This window comes from Rhinolophus hipposideros (genome assembly GCF_964194185.1).
Source record: "Rhinolophus hipposideros genome assembly, chromosome: 10".
Lineage (NCBI taxonomy): Eukaryota > Metazoa > Chordata > Mammalia > Chiroptera > Rhinolophidae > Rhinolophus > Rhinolophus hipposideros.
The window spans coordinates 21,975,702-21,991,160 of record NC_138056.1 but is presented as its reverse complement, the minus strand read 5'-3'; the positions used below and the strand labels follow the sequence as shown (position 1 = coordinate 21,991,160).

The 15,459-nt window shown below is 45.0% G+C and overlaps 1 protein-coding gene across 1 annotated transcript in view; it reads right to left on the bottom strand.

Moving 5' to 3' along the window:
- SLC1A2 (solute carrier family 1 member 2) overlaps positions 1-15,459 on the bottom strand; it is a 131,302-nt gene that overhangs the window by 39,318 nt on the left and 76,525 nt on the right. The window contains exons 2-5 of the mRNA XM_081063279.1: positions 9,348-9,487; positions 7,376-7,528; positions 5,317-5,567; positions 592-760 (exon numbers count right to left, since the gene is read on the bottom strand). Coding sequence (XP_080919405.1) covers positions 592-760; positions 5,317-5,567; positions 7,376-7,528; positions 9,348-9,487 — 713 coding nt within the window. The remainder of the gene's footprint in view (positions 1-591; positions 761-5,316; positions 5,568-7,375; positions 7,529-9,347; positions 9,488-15,459) is intronic.

Below are 15,459 nucleotides of genomic sequence, written 5' to 3'. Positions count from 1 at the left end.
AGAAGGCTCCAGGATAGGAGAAAGGACTCATTGGAATTCCAGAAAATTAAACAAGGTAATCTCTCTTGGATAAGCTCCTTTTGGCACCAACATCAACACTTTACACTCTGATAGCACTGCATTTGTTTACAGACTGTGAGAGCTGGAGTGGGATACCCCAAAAACCTCGCACAGTACTAGTACACAAGGGCAGCTCAAAATTAATAAAAGCTTGAGAAATATAAGAATGGAACATGTAACTTCATGAAACGAAGAGTCAGAAAAGTGACTCGCCAATCCACACAGAATGGGAATGTGCCCAAGGATAGGTAGTCCCGCCTCTTTTCCCCATCTGACCTCTGGTTATCATGTCCATCATGTCCCCTCATGGTATTGCTTCTGCCCATCTCACTCTTCCTTAATCTCTCAGCTATCAGTCCCAGTGACCTTCAGGCCACTCCCCAGACAGCCTCCTGCCCCATCTAGAGAGAGGACAGCAGAGTGACTGGTTTCCCGAGAGACCGATGAGGGACGCGGAGGTACTGAGATGTAGGAAAGGCTGTCACAAAGGAAAGGCACCTCTCCCAGGGAGATGAGTACCGGGTTGCCTACCTAAGACATTCATGCCATCCTTGAACTCCAGGCCCTTCTTGATAACCATCTTCATTTCCTCAGGTGCCTCCGTGGCAGCCTCTGTCAACAGGGAGATGACGGAATTGGTGACATTGTCCTCCTCTTCTGACTGAGGTGCCTCTAGGACTTTCTTTGTCACTGTTTGAATCTAATGGAATGTAGGGAAACAAACAAACAAACACATAAAGATGAGGTTTGGTCTAAAAGGTCACCAAAAGCCTGGCCGCTTACATATTTTTAAGCTTCCCGTTATATTAAAAATAACTAAGAAATGCTAAAACAAGATTATGAAAATTAGGAAATTTTGTATATGCCTGTGTTTAACAAAGCGATGTCTTATGGCACAAATACAGTGGAATACAACTGTCCTCATTCCCATGATGGTTACGGGATTTATAACATTCATTTGTGACATACTCTAAGCAGCATGATCTAGTAATCGGACACAAGATTCAAACCGAGGAATGGGCGTCTGCTTCTTTTATTCCCACGATTGTAGTTCTGTGCCTCAGAGGTAATATCAGACGGGTGTTCTTCATAACTGTAAGACCCAGCTGGATGGCCCGCCTATCCCGTTGTGATGGGACCTGGATCTGGTCAGGAATAGGAAGACCAGGGTCTTGGCTGGGGGGGGTTAGATCAGCACTTCATGATTCACCTGTTTTGCTCCTCACTGCCTGGTTCCTATCAGACAGTCTTCACAGACCAACTAATTTGGGTCCTACCAGTGCCAGGCTCTGCTGGGAATCTCCACGTAGGTGCCAGTTGTGCCAGCTGCCAGCAGCCACCAGACAGGGGCATTAGCTTGTATTTCAGATCCAAATGTAAGGTGGGAAGACACCTGCTTCTTCTGGGCAGTGAAGCCAAGCCTTACTCGATGTTCCCCGAGCAGCTCTGTGCAAATGGCCTCCCAAGAACCTCTCATGCTATTCCTCGACAGCTGTGGCAGCAGTCCTATTTTTAAAGGTGCCAGGCACCCTGTATGCAGAGTGCTGTGAAAACTCACATCCGAGCCCAGAGAAACACTACCTCCAGGGGCATTAAAATAGAACACTTGTGGAATCCTAGAATGTCAGTGCCGGCATGTAGGAGGCAACAAATGGCTGAACTCTGAATAGCTACAGAAGAGGAAGCAGGGAGAAGTCAAGTGACTTGTCAGACATAGATTTATTGGCAGAGTTGGGACTTCAACGTAGATGGCCTAATCATTGAATGCTTTCCCCCACATGCCCTGCATGATAGACTATAGGGACCCAATCCTACTGCAGCTGGGCCCTAGAATAAGCAATGCTTCACTGACCACTTATCCGCAATGGGAGAGAAGGGAGAATAGTGTTCAAGGTGAGGCAGGGTGCTCCATGTTCTAGCCTGGCCACGTGCACTTGTGCAGGGAGAGTGGAAGCCCAGGCTGAGTATGTGAGGAGATAACAGGTTCGGTGGGCCCCTTGGTCTGGGCAATATAGGCATAAAGATAGAAGGCAGGAGTGATCAGAAGGGAAGCTTCCATGAACAACAGAGGCATACTCTCAGGAACAAAGAGTGATATCTGACTCCAAAATCCATCTTCCAAATAGCACAGGCCAGTGGCTTAAGTTGAAGGTGGGGGAGATGGGGATCCTGAAACACAAGCCTGGTTCTCTGCCCGAGCTCTTGATTCAGCGCCTGTTTGGGTTGGACAACCCTATTTGGGTGCCAACTCCAGTCTACCTGAGTCCAAGCCACCCTGGTCTCACCTGAAAACATCTAAAAGCCTGTTCAGTGACCTTCCCACTTCTCTTCTTGTCTAGCTACAATCACCACGTAAGCATGGTTACCTAGAGCTCTTTCTATACCCATAGCTACCAGTTTATTAGGAAAACAGTCATCTCCCTGCCTAAAACTCTCTTAAAATAAGAACCCAAGTCTGAGCCCAGCTCCCAGGCCCTGACTGAGCTGGGTTTTACTTTCTCCACTCACTCCACTCCACACACTGGCCTCCCTTCTCTTCTCTGAACGCACTGACTACTTTCCAGCCTCTGCAGACCTGCGCCTCTGCCAGGCAGGCCCTTCTCCCAGTTCTTCTCAGCTTAGCTCATTCTGACCCTTCAATGTCTCAGCTCAGATGGCTCTCCCAGTTCCTGCCTAGCCCATCATCCCGCCTCTAGCCCTCAGAACACATTTATGTAATTTTAAAGTATTTTGTGTGTTTACCTGGAGTTTTTTCTGGTCTATGCCCCTCTCACCCAATGTGAGTATCCCCCCACCCACAGGGCAGGGACCCTGACTCTCTCATTCCCTTGGCGTCCTGTACACAGTGGAGAGCTTGGCACCTAGGAGGTGCTCACAGTCTCTGCTGAACAAACACAGATCACTGAGTTCCCAGGAAGAAAAGACCCTGTGTGGTCCCTGTCACTGGGCATGATTGAATGTGGTCAGGCCACACCTTACAGCCATTAGTCTCTTGGAAACGTCACCTTGGTTCAGAGTCAGCCCTAAGCACCAAGTAGGAGGCCTCCTGCTCTCAGAGACACAAGCCCTGGCACCTCAGGTAAGGAAGCATCGGCTCTGGGGACAACGCACTTTCTTCTTTACGTCTCTGGTCTAACTAGTCATGAAACCCCCTCCACCCAGAGATGCGACTTGAAATCACATTCAGCTGTACTCCAGGGACAGAAAGGCATATCTCCAGCACCCTTTCTCTCCAGTAATGTGCTATCACCCTACAATAGCTCTCTTTCTTCTAACTCTCTTTAAGGCCCTCCTAAGCGCATGGGATAGCAGCTAGTTTAAGATTCCTTTCCTCCCAGCTGCCTGAAGTCCGGCTTAAGGAATCTTTACCATCCCTCACCCTGAGGTCAAAGATTCTACGTGATTTTCCCTCTGACTGTCCTAACCCAAAGGGACCACGACTCTAGGCATAGCTGGGGAGCCTAAGGGCTCATTCCTCATAAGAATTTTGCCAGTAGAGGGGTGGGGGCAGGGAACGGCATAGTCCTTACTCTAGTGCCGTACAGGGCCTCTTGTCATGGGCAGTTGTACGCAGAGAACGCCCATCGAGCAGAGATGTCACCAAGTGTGAGCATGACTGATGCCATAGAACTCACCCCAAGACCAGAACGTCTCCGAGTGCCTGCCTGCTGCTCAGTCCTACCTTAGAGACTGACCTCTGCGTGGACCATGGCCATGACCTGGCACGGGAAGAAGGCCCAAGTCTGTCCCTCCCCCATCCCTCGCATGCTGCCCCCACCCAGTCTTCTATCCACTCAGCTGCCAGCAGCTATGGTGCCAAAGCGCTCTTTCCAAAATGTTAAGAATAGACTGGGCACCCAATTGTGTCTACCACCCCAAAGCAAGCAAATTCATCTTCTAAGCAGGCTAGCTGTGAGGCAAGCGTATTATGCAGAGAGAGTGCCCGTACGCACCTCCTTTCCTGTCCTGTTTCTATTCACTCCTCATCCACCTTCCCCTGCCTGGAATGGCTTCCACTAATATAGCTCCTTGCTACAAGGGCTACAAAAGTGTCATTGGAGATTGAAGAACATATCTCAACCCAAAGTAATGGGCTCAGCAGTGGTTGGCAACTGCATTTTGGGGGCTGGGAATGCACTTTTTCTCTAAGTGACCTGTTTCCTAAGTTCATTCTTCTTTGATTCCCTGCAAGAGCTGAAGGAAGTTTCTTGGTTCTAGTTTAGTTCCCATTTGGGAGTTAAACTAGCCTTGGGGTCAGACAACAGGCTGGTGAGTGGGCCCCAGGCAGCTATCTCAGTGGTTCCACTCAGTACAATCATCTATTTTAAAGAATCACAAGTTTTTAAAAATAGATATGCCTGTACGCAGTTGGTAGGAGTACACATTGCTACAAACTTTTGTAGGTCTATTTTGGAACATCCAGAAAATTCAAATATAAAACTCTTTGGCAGGACGTTTTAGCTTCTAGGAATTTACCCTTTAGAAATACTATGCAATCATGGAGAGAGAGAGAGAGAGAGAGAGAGAGAGAGAGAGAGAGAGAGAGAGAGAGAGAGAGAGAGAGAAAGAGAGAGAGATTTAAAAGAAAAAGCAAGGTATAACACAATATGTATAATGCAGCACCACTGGGTTGAATTTATTTTAAGATTATGCACAGAAGGACGATATGTATATGGGAGGAAACAAAATTTTCAACCTGAGTAGCTCAAGGGGAAGGAAGTGGGAACTTGACTTTTTATTTCACTATTTAAACTTTTTGCAATTCTCATGTTATTATTGCCACAATTTAATTAATACCCAATCCCCAGGCCTACCCTGGAGATTTTGATTCTGTAGAGCATGTGTATTTTGTAAACACATCACATGTGGTTTTGCTTTACTGCCAAGATCAAGAACCACTGGGCACTCTAGAGGGTTGTGAGCAAAGGTAATGAAAATGTGCCCTTGGATGATGCAGAGAAAGGAACAAACAAGAAGGAAAGAGAAAAGAAAAAAGAAAAAAATAAAATAAAGGAGAAGTAGGATCCCAGAGCAAAGAGGTATTAAGTGAACTGAAAAAAAGGGAAAGGTTAAAAGCAAACCCACATAACTCAAATCCCCAAATCCTGCCCCACATCACCTCCTACACCCCTAGACAGAGATAATTAAATATTAAGAAACTTGCTCCCCAGAGCTGGTTCATTGAAACAGACTCTAAGTTATCACCTGGATAACTTAGGAGGTTGGAGAGGTGAGAATGTCAGAACTCTGCGTTACCTGTTGAAAGCAGGCTTGGACAAGGTTTTCCGGGAAGAGATTTCGAATAAGGTCCAGAAAGGCATCCAGGCTGGATACTTCGTCATTCTTCATCCCAGGCCCCAGCTGCTTCTTGAGTTTGGGGTTCCCTGGGTGGATAGCCAAGACCAGGATGACCCCCAGGACCGCGGCGATGATGGTCGTGGACATGTAATACACCATGGCTCTCGTGCCTAAGCGCCCACTGGCTTTAGCATCCAAGCCCGACAACCCTGGATTGAAAAGAAATCCAGAAGGATTACCTCTGTGACATTTCTGTTAATGACTCATCTTTGCATACCTATAACTTGGCTTCCTATTATTCAAATGCATTAATGCTTAATTAAGCCTCTTCCTACTGAATATTTGGTCAATCCTACAGTTTGCCATTCTATTGTACAGGGACGTTTTTGAGATTCTAGAGACCTGAGGAGAGTTGGAGACCTCTGGTTCAGAGCTTATAAACTGGTCGGCAACTACCTTGTGTTAGTCAGCGATAGTGAGTTAAAATAAAGTTGAATAAATTCAATTTTTAGTTCTGAGATTATGTCCTTCCCACTTGGGGTCAAAATATCCTTTTTTTTATGAGTTGATGGCACTGGTACATGATAGCTTTTTACTTGTTTCCTCTGCTGTTGTTGCTTTTAATGTCCTCATTTTTGAAAATAAGAAGCTGGTCGCCCTATGTCAAGTCTCAAAACTTTTGAATGTATTACTGGTCATTGAAATGGAGTCTGGAATAGTGATTGAGCGCAGCCCTTTCACTTTTCACGTGCAAGGAATAAAGAACACATGCATAAAGCACCCAGGAAAGGTGGGTGCTTTACCTATACTGTGGGAGGTTCTATGATTGTTAAAGGAAATTCCAAGCAAGTCACAAAAACTCCAGCCTTCCTTGGGTTTTTTCCCAGTTGTTTCTTCAGTTTTTCTACTTCCTGGTTTCAGTTCCTGCTTTTACAAGACAGAGAGATTGCACCCCCTTTTTGGCATGGGGGAGGAAGTCATTGGTGTTAACTTTTCTGAATTTAGCTGACCCAGAGATGAGCCACTTCTCCTTACAACCTAAAGTTTAATTCTAGCCAATGGAAGCAGGTTTCCCTAGCAGGTTGGCCAGTGTACAATCTGTTAAACAGGCATGGAGCACATATTATTTGATTTGGAATGAAGCATTTAAGGTGAAAGCACAGCTTCCTTAAAGTGAGGCTGAATGATAAGACTTTCCTGACACCGAGTCCCAGCATTTCCAATCACTGGGTTCTCTGGTCGACCAGCTCTGAGGTTGTAGAACAACCTGGCTTAGCATCTGAATCTCTTGGAATTACCAGAGCTTCACTTCCTTCATAAGGTGGACTGTCCAGAGGGACAACTTTCTCAAGGTCACCCATCTTCTTGGCACCCAAATATAGACCAAAGCTCAGTTTCTCACCCTTAACTCAGAGCTTAGTCTCTAACCTACAATTTATACCCTGTTCCAGCAATATTGTTTGGTAAGGAGGAAACTACAAGTATGAGACCCTGGAGGGGAAATAAAAATCTTCCATACAAAGCAATTCTTTCAGCCAAAAACAAATGAACATGATCTACACATTAAGGATAACTTTCTTCTAAAAAGTCAAAGAGCTTTATTAGCTAGTATTTCATTTATTTTTAATACTTCCCTCTACACCCAATTAAATAGTAAAGAAAAAATTTTCTTTTCTATTTATTACCTTTCTGAAAAAAGTATAAATTGAAAAATGAGAAAAGCATACATTAAAAATTAAAATCACTACACATATCTTCGCTTTAAACATAAGGCTCTTTCCTCTTGGGTTTTGCTGCTAAACAGACAGATGGACTGACCAATAGGTGGCAAACATTTTTTTTGGTGGGGGTGGGGTTGATTATCCTTATTTTAGAGACAGGAAAACCAGGGCTCTGAAGTAAAATGACACAGATGATCACATTCATTCCTTCAACCAAACTGAGAGTCTATGGTCAATCCCAAAACCGGAGCTAGAGTACGACCCACTTTGGCCAGGCACCAGAAAGGTGGTCTTACCTGTGATTAAACTGGAGATGATTAGCGGGAGAATGAGCATTTTTAGCATCCTCATGAGTATATCCCCTGGGAAGGCTATTAACATAACCACATCAGGAGGAATAGGAGATGCCAAGCGAAGAAGCCCTCCACATACTGATCCTAGGATGACACCTATAAGGAAGGGGGGGAAAAATCTGGATTTATTTTTTGCCCTAGTCAAATGAATAGCTGTAGGGACTTGTTTCAGTGACATGGACCTGTCTCATATTTCTTTATTATCAGATAATGAATAACATGTAACAAAAGATGATGGTGGTGACCAGTAAGACAATATTCTGTACTTTCAACTATTCTAAAAGGCAGAACCGGAAGGGTCAAAGAGAGCCTTCTCAAGGCTTTATGGGAAGTCTGACATGGAGACTGGACTCCACCATTTTTGAGGATATTGTCCACGTGTAGAGTCAGAGATTGTCAGTAGAGATAATCCACAGTGCTTCTCCCAGTCTAGGCCTGGCCACATGGCATGGTGTGTAATATATTTCTTCCCTTTTTTTAACTGGAACATTTGATTGACCAAGCTGGTATGAGTGTCCTTTTTGCCTCTATTTTCTTTGGCTTCCAATAATTTCCCCATGGCTTATCCTTGAGAAGTTTGGTCCCTGACTTCTATATCCTCTACCATAGTCTTTCAACTTGCTGATCTTATGGAAGACCAAGGAGGGTCTCTAAAAGTATATAATTTGGGAGGAAACAATTTGGGGAGAGATACTGGCAGGAGCCTTTCATTTTGCATACTCAGGGATTCCACAATAAAAATTTCAGATCTCTCCAAACAGGCATCCAATATAAACAATCTTTGTGGAAACCACAAATCAGTACATAGCACCATGGGCTGGAAGGAAGGGAGGGAATTCCCAGGTTGGTGGGTTAACTCCAGGGGTGCAAAGGGAGTAATATGGCCAAAAGCCTGATCTGTTCTTCTATAGGTGAAAAATATACTTCTTCAAGACCTATGATGAATGAAATGCGCTTAAGTGTAATGTAACCCTTGGAAAAACCTTACCATGCCTGTGGTTTCCTTTTATTAAGTGAAATGCGCTGTGGCAAGCTCCCAGGGCTGACCCTAGTTCACTGACATCCAGATGACTGACTCAAAGCAGAAGTTGTGGAATGAAGGGTACGGGTATGCGTGGAGGGGTGGGTGGGTGGGTGGGGGATGAGCTGTTCATTGCTTGTGTGCCTAGCCTAAGTGAGTGCTGAAGAACAAGGGAAGGATCAAGAAAGGAAATGGTGTGGTTATCATTACAAGAAACTGCAATTTGCCACATTTTCAATAAACTCTGGTTGAAAACCTAAGGCCAAGATTATATCAACAGTCAAAGGACAACCATGGCCTGGGTGAGGCCTGAAGCCGGGGAATAAGACTTTCAAAATAGACTAGTAGCTGATTAAGACCCCGGGACAAGCCTCTCCCACACTGTCCTCATTAGCTGTTCACTGCTTGTGTGCCGAGCCTAAGTGAGTAAATGGGGTACATTAATCTAAGTTAATGCAATGTTCAGAGAAGGTTAGACCCTGGGAGCCGTCTTAGTGGGGGTTTTTGCAACTATTGCCCTTATCTTGATGCAGGTATTTCTCTAATGGTGGTACAGTGGCCACCTGCTTTGGAATCTCCAAGGTTTGTTAAGCTGCAGATTCCAGAACCTCACTCCAGGAGGCTCAAAGCAAAGGCTCCACAGTAGGCAGCCCTGGGAATCGCATGCTGACGCTCACGGGCAATCCTGAAATTTGAGAACCACTAGAATCCTAAGGAGTAAAACACATGGCCAGTGCACGTGATGGGGAAGTTTATGTCATTGAGGCAGCCATGCCTGGGTAAACTTGACCTTAGGCAGAGTATGTGGGGAGGGTTGGCTGCCAGCCAGGCTTCCCCACAGACCCAGGAGAGACCCAGAGAAGAGGGCCAGGTGGGGTGGCACTTGTCACCTACCAAACACCGTCAGAGTGAGCAGGAGGTTCTTCCCCAGCTTGTCACACACCCGCAGCCCCAGATTCCGGTGCTTTGGCTCTTCCGAGCTGAGGTGGCTGTCGTGCATTCGCACTTCGACCTGCTTGGGCATGTTGTTGGCACTAAAACAGAAGTGAAAGCCATGGTTAGAGACCGCTGGGCACCTTCGCTATCCTGTTTGAGGGGCTCCAGTAGTAGGAGGAGAAACAGGCCTCCCCCAGGCAAGCTGGGAATCTGGAACCTTGGCAAGAAAATAAAAACAAAAAAAGCAACTCAGGGTATCGTGAATTCCGGTTCACTTATAAGCAGGACACTAGAACACACCGAATATCCACATGCTGGGTGCTTTTGTCCCTATTATCTTGCATCATCACAATAAAGAAAAGGAAGGCCACAGACAGTGGTAGGGTTTTTCCAAGAGTTGCCTGCCCCATGATTCTGAGGAAACTATCCCTGCCCCATTTGACAGAAAGTAACTAGCCAGGGTCAGAAGGCTCAAAGAAATGGAGATCAATCCCAGATATGTCTGGCTCCCAAACCTGAGCTCTTTCATTCTGTAACAACAGCAAAAGGGGGGCTGTTGAATAAGGCTAATAGAGTCACAACCTATGTCATGCTAAATTAAAAGGCCTCTGAGCTCAAGTCTTCCCCATCAGGACACAGGAAAATCATAAACGCTGGCCCAAGTTTTGTCTCTCTTTTGGAAAAGGTGGTTTCTCCAGTTTTTAAAAAAATGGTAATCCTTTGTGGTTTTTAAAAGATCATTCGCATTATCAAGACTCTGCTATGCTGCCCAAGAGTCGATGCCACTCAGCATCAGGGAAGTATGGACTTAAGAGGCATATGGTCACCTTCATACCTGGCGGCAGATAAACCCCATGCAATCCCAAGCTGGGCGGAGAGTCGGCAGCGGAGCCCTTGCCAGGAAAACGAGCATCCCGCCTCTTTTCCCAGCGTTGTCATTTCCAGGCCAATGAGATTTCAAATTTCATCTTGTGGATTGACATAGGGATGCCAGATTTTTACTTTGACAACTCAGGACATTTCTGTTAGCTGCCATTTACAGTCACCATCATGTGGTGAAAGAAAAAAAAAAGTCTTTAACATCTAGAAAGACAGGCCACAGTCTCTGAATAAAAAGTGCCTTCTAAGGGGGTATTAGCCTTACCCAGATAGTCTCAGCACAGACTGGAGAAAGTGACCTTGAGAACCAACACCCATCTGCAGACCAGTGGTATGGAATCACTGGTTATAATGGAAATAGCTTTGGTTTTAGAATCAGGGAACCCGGATTTCAGATCCTCACTCCATCATTTGCTAGCTGTGTGGTGTGTAGAAAGAAGGGCATGGAGCCTATCTTGTGGAAATTAAACACGATTACATATGGTAGTGGGCTGGCATGGCACCTGACACAGCTGGTTCCTTTCTCCAGAGATTATGAAGAAGAGACACGCAAAGCTCATCAAGTTCATGACAAGGGTGACATGTATCTCAGCGGATCCACCCAGGGGCACCACCGTGTCAACAAGACACCACGCTTAGCTCCAGTCTCGGAATTAGAGCCAGGGCTCCAAGTACAATCACACACTTCCTTTTTCATAACAGGCTGTTTAATATACTTGGTACCAAAATGCTTTAACCTGGGAAATAATATTGCATAGTCTGGTAGAATGCACAGATGAAATTATTCGTCGAAATAGAAGCTTCTGGGTCTCCCTTAATGGCCTAATTTTCTACTCACTTGTTAGTTTGGGGGCCACCTCTGACTATCTGACATATGTGTGTGCCAAAGATCACGTAAACTGTCTAAAAAAGAAAATAGGGCATGATTGCTCACAGCAAGCAGATGAGGACCTTCCTGATCAGTGGGCGAGAAATGCCACTTCCTCCCACCACCAAGCAAAACAGACAGAAAAGTTCTTATTACAACACAGCAGGGGAAAATGATCAAAACAATCTTTTCAACGTGGATAGGCCTTTTTTCTAGGTTTGCATTGGGATCTTTTTATATATTTTTTAACATTTCTCTAGCCAGTAATCTGAAGCTCTAAACCAGAAAATGGCCAACAAAGAACGGAGGTCCTATGTGTTCTGAAATGCTGAATGTATTCCATTAGCCAGCCCTTGGCAAAACTTTCTAGTCTCCTTGAGATTCTCACCTCCTGCCTTCTGTTTCCTTTGAATCTTCCTGCCACTGAAGTTAGAAGCAGACACATGGTTGATATTTAAGTGAGATTAACAAGTGTTTAAAGCACACATTCTGGCAAGCTCCATATGATGTAACGAAAGAGTCAGGCATCAAAGCACCCATGTCAAAGTGAAAACACACAACTATTAGGTCAACGTATACACCCAATCCAGCAATGTGGTTGGATGCCTGTTGTACACAGTTTCTAGTTGCACAAAATTGTTGCACGTTTAATGGTTTGTATTTTAGGCTACAACAAAATGTCCCCGAAGCCCTGAATCAAAACAGCCACATCAAAGTGGCAGCATCAAAATGTCCTACACCCACAAGTATTTATTGAGAGAATTCCTGTGACTTGCCCTCTTGGAATTAAACAAATGCTCCAGGCTCATTGGAGTTCCTGACATCTGCACAACAAAAATAGAGAATCATTTTTTAAAGTACATCAGGGCCTCAGCTTGCATCTGGGGACACAGGGAGTCCTCTAAAAACTCTGTGTAAGGATTTTCTACCCATCTAAGTGATCACTGAATCCCCAGAACACCAGGAGAGCCCGCAGTGGGGAATATTATAGAATATCATGTTATATAATATTACGTAACATAATAGAGAGCTACTTCTAAGCCTTATGCATCTTCAGAAGAACAGATACAATTTTTAAAAATCAGATTGCACACATACACAGCTGTATAAAGGCTGGTTACTGGACGTACATGGCAACACCAGCAATAGCAGGGTAACTGGTACTTATTGAGTAATCTGTATCAGACACTGTACTCAGTAATGAGTAAGGTGTAATCCTGCCTCTTAGGGAGCTCTTAGGAGGAAACAGAAAGCACATTGTACTGTACTTGTCGGCTTTACCTACGGGCCATGATAAAACTCTGCACAGAATGATATGGGAAATAGTAAGAATAGTGCCTAACCCAGCTAGCTTTAGGGAAGAAGAAGAGTGTTCAAGAAAGGTTCCCAGGAGGGGCTGATGCCAGAGTGGGACCTGAAAGGATGGATTTAATTTAAATTCTACATACTCCAATGGTCTGTGATCCCTGGGAGAGAAGAACTGTGATCTCTAACACCTGGTACCAAGTGCCTGATAAATGTCTGCTCAAAGAAATTAAGAGTTGAAAAGCAGCTATCATGGACACCTTGCTTTTTCCTGGGAATGAGGTCCTTCCGCAGAAGACTGGCAACGTATCATTTCAGCAAACCTCTTACCATTCTTGCATTTGTTCCACAAGACTTCTATTGGGCACATATTACAAGCCCCATGCTATTCGAGGTGCTAAAGACAACACTATAAACAAAACAGACAAAGCCCTTGCTCTCCTGGGGTGTACATTTTAGTGGGAGGACAAATAAATAGATAAACATACTTCAAGTGGAGATATATGCTAAGAGGAAGGTGACGTGGGGAAAAGGCAGAGCTATTTTGCATCAGATGGCCAGGAAAGGTTTCTGTTCAAGGAAAGGCCCTTGAACAGGAACCTAGAGGGAATGAGGGGTCTCCTAAATTAATTATGCATTGTATCCAGAGCTTAGCAAATAAATGAAATGCACACAGTTTGGAAATCTGTATTTTAAACCAGAGCCTGAAGCTCCCACTAGATGTAACCCCTTGTGTCCAGGTGTTGGTTTTTAGCACAGGCACTGATTCAGATGAATATCATATCAGTAATGCTGGCCCCTATTACCACCATGAATATGATAAAGTTTCAATGACTGTCCCAGCTCCCAGCAAGAGAAAAATGGGCTCCGGGAGCTGAGAGATGGACACAGGCAGGAAGTGGGAGGTCCTAGTAGCCTGCAGTTTGAGTCCCTGACAATGAGCAGAAAGGGCAGGAACTGGTCTGGGTAAGTCCACCGGATAAACATAAGAAGTTATTTCAAGTGAGCACACTTACCCCTTATTAATACTCCCTTCATACCGCTAAGGAATGTGAAAGCCCAGGGGTGGCTTGGTTATGCCAAGTCCAAGGAGTCTGATGCTTTCCAACATGGTTCGCAACCTCTATTTCTATTTGAGTGCTTTCTGGATGGAAGATTGAGCAATGCAATTCTTAATCTAGGAAGTTTCGATAAGCCGACACCATCAGATCTCTCTCCATTGCCCAACAAAGTAAGGCCACGTGATGAGACGGCTGTTTGGATAATGAAAAACCTAAACAATGAGCCTATAATTTCCTTCAGCCTTAACTCCTCCACTGAATTATTTAAACAGCTGTTAATTTTACAGTCGCTGCCCCATTCTTTCTCACACAAATCCCTGAGTCCTGCTTCAGTGATGCGCTTACAACATCCTCTGTGACTGGAAAGGGAATGTGTCATGGGGCCGGTGCTAAGTTTTAAACTATTCTCAGAACCTGCTTTTCATTAACATTCAATTTTCCTCGCTCTGCCAAGAGCCTCTAATAATAGGCTTATTAGATGTCGTGTCGGATCCTGCCTGCACATTTCAGTGTACCCTTAGCTGCCACCAAATGCTTTATTTCTCCTTCTCTGATTCAATGAGGTGGTAACAGAAAATTCCCCAGGGAACGCAAAAGCAACTGGTGTGAGGTCTGCAATGGGCGTCACCCACCGGAGCTTCTGCTGCCCTTGTCCAAGGACCTGCGGGAGGCACAGGGAAGTGTCCAGAAATGGCCCAGGTGCGGGATTCTAGGTCAGACCCTCGTGAACAAAAATCAGGTTTGTTGAAGGGGCTTTCCCCTAAGGTGACTGGTGTGTTTGAACAAGAATTTTGGAAATACCAGTGGTGTCAGGTCTGGGCACTGGACACTATGAAATGTTGGTTGCAGCTGTGACTGACCCACATCTGGGATTTTCCTAGGTCCCTAACGCATGCCATTCTAGTTGTAAAAGGGGCTAGAACTCTAAGACAGCTGGGCATTTCCTACATCCCTCCTGTGCCTCCACTCTCACCAGGTCCTGTAAGACCTGGCGGAACCACGGCGAGGACGCTCATTGACCAACGAGTCAGAATCTCTCTCTGACAGCTACTGTGTCCTCACAGATTCTGAGAAGAAAACCTAGACGTTCATAACCTCCAAATCTCCTTCAGTCCCCTTTCTTGTTCATTTTCAGCCACTGTGTCCATTTCCTCGATCACAAAAACTTTCTGGAAAGGTCCTGTCAGCACACTCCAGACTTCACAAATGATACATCCTTTCTATAGCTTCTTCCTGAATATTGGCTGGTCTGGCTGAAGAGCATGGTGTTTAGTCGTCCTGAGTCATGATGGGATTGGACCTAGTGGACGACATGAGACTGAAAGTTAGGGGGTCTGGGTGGTAATTCCAGGGCTGCTGCTAACTGGTTGTGTCAGAAATAGTATGAGTATAAAATGGATGTAAAGTTACTTGACCACAATCAACAGAGAAAAGGATAAGGGCTATGAAATGATAAAAACGCATTCATACTCTAAGATACCAGTAGGGTTTAGGGACCAATTTTGGCTGGTTTTATTATTTGTTAGGTCCCAGGCTCTAAATTTGTAAAATACAAGAGTTGGATTAGAAATTCTTTCAAGTTCTAAAATTCTGTGATTCTCTAATTCTCAGGGGTGGGTGGGGTATTAAGAATCCACAGCTCCAGAGATACAGCCTCCATTCTATACTATCCAGGACTGAATAAGCTTAGAGTTCCTCTTGAGAAGAATCATTTCATCAATCATGAGGGGACCACCGCCCAATCGCACCACAACCCTCACAGGGAAAAGCAGATGCGTGACTTAGAGACCAGAGACAAACCTGCGATAACAATACTAACCATTTATTTACGTCCATTTTTACCTTTCCTATCTCTGCTATAAGATCTAGCACGACTAAAATTGTTAGGGGTCAAATTCAGGACACAGCTCAGACATAGGCATCTTCTTAACCCCCATCCACGCTAGGCCAATTCTCA